The following is a 16,404-nucleotide window of genomic DNA, read 5'->3' on the forward strand; positions in this document are numbered from 1 at the left end:
ATAAAGAAACATGAATATAATACATTAATTATAACATCAATGCCGAACAATACATCAATTTGTACCTAATGGTTAACAAATCATATCATTAAAATTTATTAACTGAGTAAGTACGACAGTCACACATGTATTTAACACCTTCCTCGAGATATATATAATGTAAAAACAATAGTCATGGAATTATGCGTACAATTCTAACAACGGTTTTTGCAATTGATGATGTAAAAAGAACTTCTTGCAGCAGGCTTTAAATGTATTTTCCGTGTTCGATTTACGTATTCCTTCTGGTAAAGAGTTCCAAACTGTCCCGCTGTAGCATGCAAACGAGTGTTTCTTGTATTGAGTTTTATGTCGAATGTGGGCAATGTCTTGTCGCGTAGAAGATCATAATCCATATCTTGTATTGTTTGATAACTTTATAATGTCTCTTATATAACTCGGTGTAAGATTGTTAATAGATTTATATACCATAATTTCCTATTTCAGAATACAGTGAAAAGCTGCCATTTGTGCGACCGGCCCCAATAGAGGAACAGGAAGCAAAGAAACAGAAGAAAAGTGGCGGGAAAAAAAAGGTTGGGGGTAAAGGGGACGGGACCGCCCCTGTAGATGGGATCAAGGACATGGCCATTGGGGGCAACTGATGGAGGGCAAAATTATGAATGCTATTTTGTCATGAATCTTTTATGATGATTTAAATTGAAAGGTTATTTCACAGGATTTTTTTGGAAGAGCACAGTTGGTTATAATTTCTTACATACTCATGTCTTGACCTGTTGTTATATGTAATAATATATGTAATTGATAAGTTTAAATTTTACCTTTTTTATTGTGTGAACCATGACCATTGTGACTTTAATATCAATTTGAATGTGTTTTCTCAGTAGTCAATTTTATCTTACTTTGAAAAGCTTAACTGCGAGTTTCATTTGTTTGATATTGACTTTAAATAATTACAATGTATTGGTATGTCAACTGCAAAGCCAAGATATAGCAATATAACATAGATTTTACTCTCTTTTTTAAATATCTCTGCCTAAATTGCGATTCTAGGTTTTAGTCAAATTGATGTCATGCCTTAAGTCCTTTACTTATTTCAGGTTGTAAATCCTAGCCATACATGAGCTGTATCTAGTTATGTAATCCTACTTCTGGTTGTAAGAAAGCTGGAGATCATCAAGTCTGTGGCAGAACAATTGTCCAGGGTTAAACATGTTCCAACATTGTGTTTAAGTCATGATGCAAGATTTATATGATGTCTTTAAAAGTTGTTCTAAAATTATTGAAATGGCCTCAATCTTACAATAAGAATACTTTCACTGTATTGTATTTATTTTGCATCTGTTAAATGAAAAATATAGCAATCACCTTGTTATTTGTTTTTCTTTATTTATAGAATAACCAGTAATGAGGTCATTTGGGCCTCACACAAATGTTGTGGGTAACCTTTATGCTGAAAACTAAATTCCATCTCTGGGATGGCATCTTTAGCAACCACATGCTTCAAGTTATGTCAGTGTTCAGGCAGCTGTATAAAGTCTTGTCAGTGTGCAGGCATCTGTATTAAATCCTGTCGGTGTGCAGGCAATTGACCAAAGTCCTGTCGGTGTGCAGGAAAGTCCTGTCAGTGTGCAGACAATTGAACAAAGTCCTGCCAGTGTGCAGACAATTGAAATAAGTCCTGTCAGTATACAGGCAAATGAACAAAGTCCTGGCAGTGTGCAGGCAATTGAACAAAGTCCTGCCAGTGTAAAGACAATTGAACAAAGTCCTGTCGGTGTACAGGCAACTTAACAAAGTCCTGTCAGTGTGCAGGCAACTGGATCAAGTGATATCTGTGTGCAGGCAACTGTATCAAGTCCAGTCTGTATGCAGGCAACTGTATCAAGTCCTGTCGGCGTACAGGCAATTGAACAAAGTCTTTGTTCTCAATTAGATTTTGCATTTTTTAAAACACACCATCTATCACATTTTATCATGGAACATGGAAAAAGTGTTTTTATGCCTCAAAGGTGGGCATATTAAAATTGCACCTTCCATCCGACCATCAGTCCGTCCGTCCGCACACACGAATGGGTATATATTGGGTACTAATTCCTTCATTACTTATAGAAGATCAAATTTGTTGGGTAGACCTTGTTGGGTAGGGTTAGCTAGGGTCAGTAGGGCTTCAGTGGGTATATTTTTATAATGGGAGTAATGGCAAAGTACCTAACAAAGGTCGATATGTGGGATGGTCCGTCTGTGCGTCCGGCTCATTGATTCGTGTCCAGGCTGTAACTTTCTCTTGTATGGACAGATTTTAAAATAACTTGCCACATGTGTTCGACATACCAAGACGACGTGTCGCGTGCAAGACCCGTGTCTCTACCTCTAAGGTCAAGGTCACACTTAGGTGTCTATTCACAATAGATAGCTGCATATAAGGACATAGAGTATAGGTTGTCTTGTCCGGGCTGTTAATTTCTCTTGTATGGACAAATTTTAAAATGACTTGCCACATGTGTTCGACATACCAAGACAACTATCGCGTGCAAGACCCGTGTCCCTACCCCTAAGTTCAAGGTCACACTTAGTGTTTATTCAAAATGGAATGCTGCATATAAGGACACAGAGTATAGGTTCTCGTGTCCGGGCTGTAATATTTTGTACGGACAGATTTTAAAATAAGTATGGGTGGTATTTTTTTATGTTCAGAGGCAATTTAAAATAAATTGCCATATGTATTTGACACGTAAAGGCAAGATTAACTTTTCATGTACTGACTTTGTTCATAGTTCAATGTCTTATTCGGGGGCATTCGTCACATACTGTGACAGCTCTTGTTCTTTATATAAATATCTGCCTTCTTGTTTGATTCATAGCTACATGAACATGGCCACAAATTCTGTAGATAAAAAAGCACCAAAATATTACTAATATATATTTTGCAGCTATAATTCAATCGTCTGCAATATAACCACACGCCATACATCATGTAACAATTCGCAAATATGCCCATGTCAATGATTGTAATGTTGGCAAATTAAGATTGATAAAAAAAGATGCTCTAACATCAAAGATATATACTAGTGAAGCCATTGAATGTGAATTAAGCACTGTTGCTAACTGTGTTTTAGAAGTGGACGTGTTTTTGACTTGACAGGAGCCCATTGAAGGACAGAGAGTGTAAGAAGGACTATTTTGCAATTGGTAAGTGTCAAGACACAAACCTATGGAGTTGAGAGTGTAAGAAGCTTTGTCTAGTTTAATATTGGAAGTGTTTAATGTCGAGAGCAGTTAAGCATATTCCCATGGGTTTCCTGTTTACGACTTCTGTGTCGAAGGAGAGCTGACTCCTCTGTCAATGAAGGGCGTTTTGAGTGAATACTTTAAATGCTTTTCAAGTTATGCTCCGGGTAGCCAAGACAAAAACATGCATGCCCACCCGCACGAACACACAGGAGCAAACATGTCTACAATTACTATATCCCCTTCAACTTTCGGCGGTGGATGAAAATTGATCCAGGCTGGAGTCGAATCCTGGACCTCTCCTTTGAAGCTTGTATTAAAAGTGAATTCTGTGCATTAGTTAAATTCGCGACGCCTTGTTGTAGTTTTTAAGATGGTCACCTAAGTAGAAGTTTCCTGTGTAGTTTTATTGCATTTGGCTTTGCATTTCAGAGATTTTCTAAGTTTTTTACCCAGAGACATAATTTAAACAATTTTGGTCAAGGACAACTATATGAGGCTGCATACCAAATATCAAGGGTCTGGGCCTTGCAGTTTCAGAGAGAATGATTTTTAAATGTTTACTTTATAAGTATTTAGAAATCCTGGGATCCCCGTGTTTGGGCAAGCATTGACCCAAGGAAATAATTTGAAAAAAAATCCTGGTGAATGGCCTCTATATGGGATACATACCAATTATCAAGGGTCTAGGCCTTGACGTTCAAACATTTTATTATATACTAGTAAGTATAAAGAAAACTTTGAGCCCGGGGCATGGCCAGCTTTGACCACAGGGAACAATTGAACAATTTAGGTAAAGGCCACTTTGTTAGGCTGCATACTTATCAAGGGTTTGGGCATTGCGGTTTCAGAAACAAAGATTTTTAAGTTTTTAGCTCTACTTGCCAAAGGCCAGAAGAGCTTATGCGATGGTAATGTGTGTAGTATGTGCGTTCGTGCGTCTGTAAACGATTCCTTGTTAACACGATACAGCCTTCAGTTTTGATTGTATCTCGATGAAACTTGTACAGTATCTAGATATCCATTAAAGCTTGGTTCCGTTTGGAAACCAAACAGATTAACCTATGCATGCCTAGATTATGGGCCTTGATAGTATAAAGAAATGCTATTGTGTAAACAAATGCTTGTTAACACGATACAGTCTTTAGTTTTGATTGTATCTCGATGAATCTTGTACAGTATTTTGATATCCATTAGAGCTCGGTTCCTTTCGAAAACCAGCTAGATTTGCCCATGCATGCCTAGATTATGGGCCTTGAAATGATTAGATTATGGGCCTTGATAGTATAAAAAATGCTTTTGTGTAAAAAATGCTTGCGAACATGATACAGTCTTCAGTTTTGATTGTATACTTGTACAGTATTCAGATATCAAAAAGAGGTTGGTTCTTTTCGAAACAGTGATGTTGACCACACAAACCCAGCCAGTAGAGCATAGGCCCTTTTGGGCCTCTTATTAGATGTAAGTAAGTAGAAAACATGTGACCCCTGGGGCGGGACCACATTTGACCCAAGGACGACTACCTGAGGCTACATACTATAAAACATGGGCTTGTGCGATGACGTTTGAAAAGTTCTAAAATGCTGTTGCTGGATGATGGACATTGGACAATCACAACAGCTGTCATAAGACAGCAGGCACGACTTAAGGTTGCTTTCTTAGAAATGAATGCAATTATGTAATATGTGACTGTCAAAAGCAATAAAAATAACGTCAAATTAAAACATAAACAAGAATTGCTCAATGTGGCGAACCCAGGTTTCATGATTGACAGAAGAACTTCAGCTTTCGTTGTGAGATTCAGTTTAACTGATGGGGATTTTTATTAACAGTGTGCTGACCTTAACCCTAAAGTGTAGCAAACGAAGGGTGGTTTGGTGCACTCGACCAGTCTATACGTCAGATAACAACAGAAGGTAACAAATGTTTATCAATTCTTAGTTAACAGTGACCTTGACCCTAGGGACCCAAAACGCAATGCCATGAAAGGTCTCCATAAACTCTTCCTATTTACCAAGTTGAGTCACAATATGTCGACCCCAACTTAAGTTATTTTGTACTTTGCTTGTTTCTATTTTTAATAAAAGTGACCTTGACCTTGACCATGACTCTCGGAGCCCCAAACACAACCCCACAGAAGGGAATTTCTATAAACACTATGCACTATTTCTATAAACTAAAGTTATTCAGTACCAACCATTTAGTGACATTGACTTTGTGTGCCTGTCAAAAGCAATAGAAAAGAAATAAAGTCAATCACGGGCCAATATTTGTAAAAAGGGATGATATGGAGTTATGTAACCTGTTGTGTGATGGCATTAACAACTGTGTGAAGTATTAAGTCAATTAAATAATGCACCAGTCAAATGTAACGAGGGGCCGGGGAATAGCGGTGACTGACTTTCGGTCCAGCCAAGACTTGGGACAAACTGCTGGTAATATCCCTGCCAAATGCCAGGCACCCTAGGTATGACCCATTCCCCGCTATATTTGGCGCGAACACAAAACCACTGCATTAAACCGGCACTGAGTGGCCATCTGGAAGGTAACAAGAGCTGTCACAGAGACAGCGCGCTTGACTATTCCGCCACTTTTCAGTGAAGGATTGAAAAGTTTTGGCGAAACATGCGTGGATCACTGTTAGATTAAATTTCAATGCAATACATGATGTGCGGATATATTAACATAAATGTGGTTACATGCAAAATTTTAACCAGAATTTTTAAGGGTAATAATAAAGGGCCATTATTTGCAAAACACAGTTATCTAACTTGATTATTCAATTACGTTGGGTGGTTGAATACCATTGTATAAAGTCTCAATGCAATACATCAAGTAGTTGCTGAGATTTTATCCTATGTGTGCTAACATGCAAGACCTTAACCAGAATTTCTAAGTCGCATAATAAAGGGGCAAAAATTATATAATATGAAAGATAGAGTTATCTTACTTGATTAAATAAGAAGGTTAAATGGTTGGGAGCCTGTGTGTAAAGTTTCAATGCAATACATGATGTATTTGCTGAAGCATTATTGACTTAAAAGTGGTTACATGCAAAACCTTAACCAGAAATTCTATGTTGAATAAAAAAGGGGCCATTATTTGAATTTAATGCAAACTAGAGTTATCTAACTTGGTAAATTAAGTAGGTTGGATGGTTGAGTACCATTTTATAAAGTCTCAATGCAATTCACCCAGTAGTTGCTGAGATATTAACCTATGTGTGCTTACATGCAAAACCTTAACCAGAATTTCTGAGTCGAATAATAAAGGCCTATTATTTGCATTAAATGCAAACTAGAGTTATCTAGCTGGGTCAATTAAGTAGGTTGGATGGTTGAGTACCATTGTATCAAGTCTCAATGCAATACCTCAAGCAGTCGCTGAGATATTAACTTATGTGTGCGTGCACGCAAAACCTTAACCAGAATTTCTAAGTCAAATAATAAAGGCCTATTATTTGCATTAAATGCAAACTAGAGTTATCTAACTTGGTTAATTGAGTAGGTTGGATGGTTGAGTGCCATTGTATAAAGTCTCAATGCAATACCTCAAGTAGTTGCTGAGATATTAACCTATGTGTCCTTGCACGCAAAACCTTAACCAGAATTTCTAAGTCAAATAATAAAGGCCTATTTTTGACATTAAATACAAATTAGAGTTATCAAACTTGGTTAATTAAGTAGGTTGGATGGTTGAGTACCATTGTATAAAGTCTCAATGCAATACCTCAAGTAGTTGCTGAGATAATAACCCATGTGTGCTTGCACGCAAAACCTTAACCAAGGGGTGACGCTGACGCCGACGCTTGGGTGAGTAGTATAGCTCTCCTTATCCTTCGAATAGTCGAGCTAAAAACACGTCCCATTTCCCCGGCTATCCTCGGTAAACACCCGAACCCATAAAATTTAAACAGACACAATGTGCCCTAAAACTTAAACCCTTTAAGACGTTCCTATGTCAATCAGGGGCCAGAATTTATAATTAAGGAATAATGTAGAGTTATGTCACCTCATTGTGTGATTGTCCTGCACAACTGTGTGAAGTATCCAGTAAATTAAACGAAGGGTATAATTTGGAGTTATAGGGGAAAATGCCAACTTGCCCTAAAACTTAAACCAGACGCCTCCTCATTTTTTTTTAACAGTCCAGCTAAAAAAGTAAAATTTAATACATATAAAAGTCTAAAATTATAACAGCCCTGTATATTGTTTCTGAATATAATAATTTAAAATATCAACTTTTCTCTGAATACCTGAAAATTACATGATACCATTACAATTTCCTATCCTATGCAGTTATCTCCCTTAGCAAATAGTGAAAAAAATCTCATTTAATGCTAAATATTTTATCATTGAATTACACAAAAACTTTTCATTGCATTTTCTTTTTTTATCGCGCCAACTTAATGCTATGAATCAACATTTTCTTGTTCACAGAAGTTGTCAGTCTATACTTTGTTTTCATACATCAGTATAGTGGCCATGCAATGTTGGGTGAAAGATAGTCATTCTATGATTTTAAGAAATATCAATAATTACTTAAACCTATAAGTTTATTGAAAGAACAACAATAACATTAGTAAGTACTAATTTGAAGAACTAAATTAATAGAGTTTTAAATCTATTTATTAGTTAATAATTATACAAAAACAAGACAGTTTAGAGACGATTGTCCACCTCTGCACATGATGACGTCACAATATGGCCCCAATTTCTCGAAATTTATTAAGCTTAACAGGCTTAAGTAGTTTATTTCAATAAGTCAAAATAGATACTGAAATTGAATTTTGATAAATGAAATATTGTTAATTTTGATTATCATAAACATAACTCCTATCTTAAGTATAAAAACTCTTAAAGAAGTAGATATTATGCAAATTATTGGAATACAAATATAGTGAGCTTAATCCTGTTATAAGGGACTTAAGAAGTTTCGAGAAATTGGGGCATGGTGAACATTTGCTGCAAGTTAATTCAAAAGCCTTTTACGTTAATAACTTCAACAGTTATGGAACAGATACAAAATATAGCCATATGACCTTTCATCTCTCAGCGTAACATTGACCTTCAACAGAGCTGGTTTTAACATGTGCTCCACATGTCGTCTTTATATGGTGAAAATCTGTGGCCAGATATTTCAAAACTCTTCAAGCAGTTAAGAGATATGGAGTGAACATGAAATACTGACATGTTATATTCATAGGACCTTTGACCTTGTAAGTGAGACATTGACCTTGACCCGAGCCGGTTGAAGCATGCACTCTGCATATGGTCTCAATATAGTGAACATTTGAGTGTAGTTATTTGAAAATCCTTCAAGAAGCTCGATATATATATATTGAACAGACACAAAATATTGCCAAATGGCTATTGACCTCTAAACGTGACTTTGACCTTGAACCGAGCTTGATGTAACATGCGCTTCATTTGTAGAAATCAATCTGTCTCCCCATTTATAGGAGAAGACATAATTCCAATGCATGACTATATAATTCATAACTAGATATTGTTTTAAAGTGCTTGTCTCCCTAATTGTGTGGTCATTGCTGAGAATTAATCAATGATGGACATGAAATTTGGACTGTAGAGTCCTGAGCCAACAGTGACCTTGAAGTTTGGCCTATTCACCCATATTCAATAGTGAACATCTACTGCATAAGATCAGTGATCTAAAAATCAATAGGGGTCATCTACTAATCATGACCATTAAATTCATATCATATACCAACAATATGTTATATTAAAAGCAGTATCAAAATGTGCTTATATTCAAACTTGTACTTGGTCTGTTACTAAATATGATTCAAACTGGTATTTGATCTAGTACCAAATGTGAAGTCATTAGTTTTACAGATTTTGAGCTCCATTTGAACGATATATATATATATATATATATATATATATATATATATATATATATATATATATATATATATATATATATATATTAACTTACTGAGGAAGAGAAGAAAGTGTTGTTGATTAATCTTGAAAAAATGTAAACAAAGTTTGTATTGTATGAAGTTCCTGGGCACAAGGGTTATTCAATTATTGAACAGAAGTCATTTTTCAGCTCAAGGTCATCGTGACCTTGACCTTTGACCTACTGATCACAAAATCAATAGGGGTCAACTACATGACCAACTTGCATACCAAGTATGAAGTTCCTGGGTGCAAGTGTTCTTTAGCTACTGAGTGGCAACTGTTTCTTCACCTCAAGGTCACAGCGACTTTAACCTTTGACCTACTGATATCAAAATCAATTGGGGTCATTAACTAGTCATAACCAACATGCATACCAAGTATGAAGTTCCTGGGTGCAAGCGTTCTTTAGTTACTGAGCGGTAACCGTTTTTTCACCTCAAGGTCACGGCGACCTTGACCTTTGACCTACTGATCTCAAAATCAATAGAGTTCATCTACTAGTCATGACCAACTAGCATACCAAGTATGAAGTTCCAGGGTGCAAGCGTTCTTCAGTTATTGAGCGGAAACCGTTTCTTCACCTCAAGGTCATGGTGACCTTGACCTTTGACCTACTGATCACAAAATCAATAGGAGTCATCTACTAGTCATGACCAACTAGCATACCAAGTATGTAGTTCATGGTTACAAGTGTCCTTTAGTTATTGAGCAGAACCCATTTTTAAGCTTAAGGTCATCGCCAACATATCGTTGTTTACCTGAAGGGTCTGCGACCTTGACCTTTTGATCTCAAAATCATTAGGGGTCATCTACTAGTCATGAACAACTAGCATACCAAGTATGAAGATCCTGGACCCAAAGGATCTTTAGTTATTGAGCGAAAACCGTTTTTTCACATTACGTTTACCGCGACCTTGACCTTTGACCTACTGATCACAAAATCAATAGGAGTCATCTACTAAGCATACCAAGAATGAAGTTCCTGGGTCTAAGCGCTTTATAGTTATTGAGCGGAAACAAAGTGTGACATTATAGAGACTGACAGACAGGGCAAAAACAATGTCTCCCCATGAATGGGGGAGACATAATAATTACCTACACAATGTAGCTAAATGTTGCTCCCCTTACTTTAAGTGAATAGTTTAACTACAAGAATTTAACAATACGGAAATTTTACTTAGCATAAAACTTTCTTATTTTACAATTAAACCATACGTAATCCATCAAATAGTTCCTTAGAATTCATAAGTTTAAGCAGGTATTAATGTTTTTGCTGTATATTATATATAGCAAGAGAAAAGGGATATTTCAGATGGGTTAAATGTATAGCAGAAAGTAGGTCATTTTTTTATGTAGTTGTTGAAGGTCTATCATGACACCTTGTTGAATGTTTGTTGATGGTCACGCAAAGAAGTTTGCTGTGAATTTTCAATAAATTTGACTCAGTTGTTTCAGAGCAAATATTTTTTAAAAAGCAAAACAGGAAGTTGGCCATTTTTAATTAATTATTGTAGGTCAAACAAGACATCTTGTTGTATTTTTGTAGACGATCATCCTAGGGAGCTTCTTATGAAGGTTCATTAAATTTGGCCTGATGGTTTCAATGAAGATGCCTTTCAATCATTTGTTGACAGTCGTGATTTCAATCATTTATAAGTCGTGTGGCCGCCAGATGAAGACCGTTCGCAAATAGCTCACCTCGAGCACTTCGTTCTCAGGTGACCTAATAAAACACTAGAATGAGCCATTGAGAGTCCTCAAATTTCACAAGAGGACCTTAAATGACAAGTAACTCCCATGCTCAAAACAAATGATGATCCAAATTAAGTTTCACATATTCTGCATGCAAGTTCAGCCTGATTGAATGCACCTATCCTGTTTAATAGGACACAACACAAACAAGATGTTTTTAAGAGTTTAATACTGGCATGTAAACCCCCTGTAATTATAATAACATGCTATAAATATGAACAGAACTGTGAACAACAAGTTTGAAGTGTAAAACATTTGAACAAGATTAAAATATATACTAAATAGTGGGCCACACTATCACAAAACAAAAGGGCTGTATTGGCCCTAAATCGCTCACCTGAGTAAAAGAGTTTAACCTTTGTAATCAATATAGCTTGATATTTGTTCTCAAAGAATATTGAAAAACATACTAATCAAACATGTTGCCTGGCCAATGACAGGACTTGTCACAGTTGCCTGCACACTGACAGGACTTGTCACAGTTTCCTGCACACTGACAGGACTTGGTAATTGACCGCACACTGACAGGATTTCGTTCAGTTGCCTGCACACTGACAGGACTTGATGATTGACTGCACACTGACAGAATTTGATTCTCGTATCTGCACACTGACAAAATTTTGTTCAGTTGCCCGCACAGCGACAGGGCTTGATAATTGACTGCACACTGACAGCACTTGGTACAGATACCTGCACACTGACAGGACTTTTTTCAGTTGCCTGCACACTGACAGGACTTTGTTCAATTGCCTGCACACACACAGGACTTCTTTCAATTGCCTGCAGACTGACAAAACTATGTTAAATTGCTTGCACACTTAGAGAACTTTTAGTATAGATACACAAACAACAAACAGTGCACCATCCAATAAATTCAATAAACTGCTAAAATAAACAGCTCTAATAATCAAATAACAGAACACATTCAGAACCTTCCACTAATATCATTGCTTCTTCCATCTATGTCAACATCACCTTCCTTCACATGTTCAAAATCATTTTTTTCTTTAAAAATCCATAAAGGCTTATTTACTATCCACACAGAAGATAAGATTGTAGCTTTAAAATAATCTACATGAAGTTCAATGGAAAAGTCTGAGTGACTATGTTGAAGACTAAATAAAATTTTAAAATCTATTCCCTTGTTACTAAAATAGAAAGTAGTGGAATCTCCAACAGAAAGGAAGACCGTATAGCAAGACTTGCTGCCCTTGCTTCAAGAGTAAACTTTACATAACTATCAGATTTTAACATTTTGTTGTTGCTGTTGTTGATGATCAATCATGATCCCTTGTTGTATTTTTGTAGATGATCACCCAAGGAAGCTTCCTGTGAAGTTACATTAAATTTGGCGTAGTAGTTTCAGAGGAGAAGTTTTTTTAAGCAATTGTTGACGGACGGACGGACAGACGCCGGACAAAGACCGATCACAATAGCTCACCTTGAGCACTTCATGCTCTGGTGAGCTAATAAGCCTTCATTTGTGTGGAAATGTCTTTTTCTTTGGAGCTTGTTTAGTTTCAATAAATGTACCATAAAATGAAAACAAAATAAATCTAATTGAAACATGATGCAGCCTCAGTAAAGATGGATAAATGCTGTATAGTTATGAAAAATGATTGTCTATTTTGTCCATTTTGATTGGTATCACTTTTTAGTCAGTTTACATCAGGAGTGAGCAAAATCAAAACTATTTTGCTCCTTCAAAATTGATATTTAGTAAGAAAGCTTCAAATGGCATACACATGTGGCAAAATAGACTTGTCAATTGTACTGGCTTCCTTTTCAAAATACTTGGGGTGAAAAATATGAGCGATTCAGTGATTGTATTGAGGGTTTCTGTGTGAACGGATTACAACATGCATGTGCCCTCAGTATTTATGGCATGACACTTTAAATTGGTTACACATTGAAATGCACAGCTGAAAAAAATAATATCCAAGCTTTTGTTTCTTCAGCTATATTTTAGAAATATTTTAAATTGCCCTCAAAATGATCATACATGTATAGTCCTACATTTCTCTGCCATGTTTTTCATTGATCAGTTGTGTGAACAGGATCTATGTATATTAGTGTTTTTGTGGATAGGAAATTCAAATAACATTCGTTGAGGTAAATTTTTAGAATAGTTTTAAGCATTTTAAAGAGCAAAAGAGCAATGTCTTAAACATTGGATTTTAATGTACTTTTGTACAGTGCATGTTCATTATTTTTCTCTTTTTGTAGTTATTTCAATAAAAGAAGTGTTAAAAAGCATGCCTAAGTTATATATCTATGTTATGCAGGGCTTCTAAAAACTGACAAATTGCCGGTCTGGACAGATTTTTACCGTGCCGGACAGATCTCAGTAACAGAAAAATGGTTAAAAAATTGGTCTGAAATTTGTTCATTTTTTATATTTTCGGTCCAAAATGGCAGTCAGTTAAATTTGCAATACACAAACCTGGTTGGTCATTTACACCCCAATAAAAGTGACAAGATCACAACCATCAGATTAATAAGACCGTGCTTTGTTTCGCTATAATGAACACTTAATTTATTCTTATTGACAGACGTTTGTAATCGGTCCAAACAAGTGTAAGATCACAGGAGACACAATTGCTGACTATATAATGCAAATAATTTGGAAATTGTTTGCCTTTTTATTTTTTCCACGTCTGAAATAAAACCCTCTCTTTTTATGATTAGGTTTGCGTATGTACAAGCTTAATGGTAGGTTTCAATACTCATTTCATTAATCGTTACATGAATTATCGGCAATTATAAATGGTTATTCATTACGCTAATATACGTCCCATAAACTGCTATCCAAACAAACACCTGCCAGAGTTTAATCTATTTACACAGTCATGTATTAAAAATCACAAAATAATAACATAAATGTGTCAGCTGCAGATCATATGGTAAACTGTGTGATGTCAGAGCAAGAGTGTTAAAGGTGCAAGGAAGTATATTGCAATGCGCCAAATGAAGCGACACTTAAAAGAAGTGTGTTTTGTTTTATGACAAATGAAATCAGTCAGACGAAAACCGTATGATCCCATTTTACTCTAGGCTGGTTAACTAACTACCGTATTTACCACGTTATAGTCTAGGCTGGTTAAAAAATACCATATGATCGAAAAAATAATAATCATGAGTGAACCTTTGTTGAGTATGGAAAAAATTAAGCAAAATAAATCATTACATTAATGTGCGGTACAACTCGCCGCCAAGACCGATTGAGATTCTTTTAAGAACTTTTAGAAACACTGATGTTGTGTATAGGCAGGTTGATGACTGACGTAACAATTCATATGGTAATTGCCAACAAGTAATCAATGGGTTTATTTCACAATCAAATAACATGCAAATGACCTTGTTCTGCCAAGTAGACACATGTGTTACAAAAATCTAAATGCAACTTTTATCTACAGAGCCAAAGTAAAGGGTCTTAATGGGCGTAAATAAACTTTAGGGTTAATATGTTGTTATGTAACCCAATTGTGTGATGGCCCTAAATAACTGTGAGAAGTATTAAGTCAATTGAGTGAAGGGTAAAGAAATAATTAGTGAAAATCACCACTCGACGTTAAACTTTAACCTGTCAAAGGTTAAAAATTTAGGGAACATTGTGTCCGGTTAAAGTTTAAGGGCGATTTCAATTGATTTTCTAAGTCAAATAATGATATAGGATAAAATGGTGTTATGTAACCTAATTGTAAGATAGTTATCAATAATTGTGTGAATTATTACCAGTGTGTGTGTACCATGTGATAAATTACGTCATTAATGCTATGTCGAAAGACAACATATTGCTTCAAATGAAGACTTATAAAACAAAGATAACTATTAAATATTTTCACCATTTTAAATGGAACAAAGGGCAGACCATTCCGCTTAAAGAGCCCTGCCTTCGTTTTATTACCACAGTTAGATTAGGTGATAAGTTTCCTCTCAAACACAAAAAAAACTGTTCGCAAAATAACATTTTGACAATGCCAACTTGCTCTAAGACTTTAACCGGAAGCAGACCCAGATGCCAGGGCGTGTAGTAAAGCCTCCATATTCTTCGAAAAGTCAAGCTAAAAACAACAGCGCAAACTTCATGTATCACTTTAAGTGTTTACACTAATGACTGGCATTTATACATGACATTATTCTGCTCAAAAATCGAATTGAATTTTATTTGAAAATTACGGCCTGGAATTTGGCGCAAGCAAAAATGATGTTTTTATTGGGCTAACATGTATAATACACTGCACTATAGTTAAAGCTTCTATCTGGAGTAGTCAGCATGCCTTCCACTGCTTAGTGTTTACATTTATGTCTCTGCCAATTGGATCGCTGGACGGATTCTTATATAATCAATTAGAAAGTTTTTAAAAAAAAGCCAAGTTAACAATAGCTACTAGAGTTAACCTCAATATGTCATTTGGTCCAATTTTTGGTATATGGATAAATGGTGATATCAAACTATTTCTCGTGGTTTTGACATCACTGGTTTCGACTTTTCTCTTTAATAATTGCTATAACAATGGAAAATCTACTTGCAAAGTTTATTTTGATAGGGAATTTTCCATTGTACTAAACCACAAAGATCAGACAAACCAGCCCATTAGTCAAGAAAAGTCAAGAATCCATTTTGAAAAGTTAAATTGAAAAATCTGAGTTTCTTTTTAACTGAAAAATCAACACTAAAACTTGAGACATTGAGAATATCGTAGGTGACATCTCATGAACAGAAACTACTTTTTTTAACAAATATTTACAAATTCAAATAATAACAATAGATGGCAGTATAATTGATATCAAGTTTAAGGTGAAAGTATTTTTCTTTAAATATACATATTAAATTAAGAGTCCAAACTCCAAACTTTGATCTATATCTACTAGATCAATCAAAAGTAAAATTTATTTATCACACAATCCTAAGAATCATGGCAAAACCTGTTATCTACATTCTAACATTTATGACATCTGTACAATAAACCTTCCCAAATTGTTGTTACATTGACAGTGTATTATAGGGTAAAACATACATTAGCATACATTTTTTTTCAAAAAGCAAAAATAAAAAGCAAATTTGTTTATAAATGATATCTCCATCCTGAATAGGCAAAGTTTATAATTACATGTATATGGAATGGTATTAAGTGCTAGGGAAATATTCCAACCAAAACTTGCAATTCACCTGCAGAGTGATGGATTCTTATAAATGAACACTGAATATGAAATATGAGTCTGTTTGCAATTGTTTGAAATAAAAGAATAATTGTAAATAGTTCAGCATCTAGATTTGACCTATAACTCTAGTTTTTGACCCCTCATTACCAGTTTTAAATTAATAAAGCAAACATTCTGATCAAGTTTTTTGAAGAATGGACCAGAAATATTTGAAAAATATAGCCTCTTAAGTACTTAAGGTCTTTTCTAAGATTTGACCTAATGATCTAGTATCCAAGATTTCATTCAGGCAAATATTCTGATTAGTTTCATGAAAATTGGAGCAGAT

General features: G+C 35.3%; 1 protein-coding gene across 1 annotated transcript in view; it reads left to right on the forward strand.

The window, feature by feature from the left end:
- The window catches only part of LOC128217583 (serine--tRNA ligase, cytoplasmic-like), a 75,690-nt gene extending 74,315 nt beyond the window's left edge, over window positions 1–1,375 (forward strand). The window contains exon 11 of the mRNA XM_052924811.1: window positions 487–1,375. Coding sequence (XP_052780771.1) covers window positions 487–644 — 158 coding nt within the window. The 3' untranslated portion in view covers window positions 645–1,375. The remainder of the gene's footprint in view (window positions 1–486) is intronic.
- Window positions 1,376–16,404: the final 15,029 nt, after the last annotated feature.

The sequence above is a fragment of the Mya arenaria genome, chromosome 14 (assembly GCF_026914265.1).
Source record: "Mya arenaria isolate MELC-2E11 chromosome 14, ASM2691426v1".
Lineage (NCBI taxonomy): Eukaryota > Metazoa > Mollusca > Bivalvia > Myida > Myidae > Mya > Mya arenaria.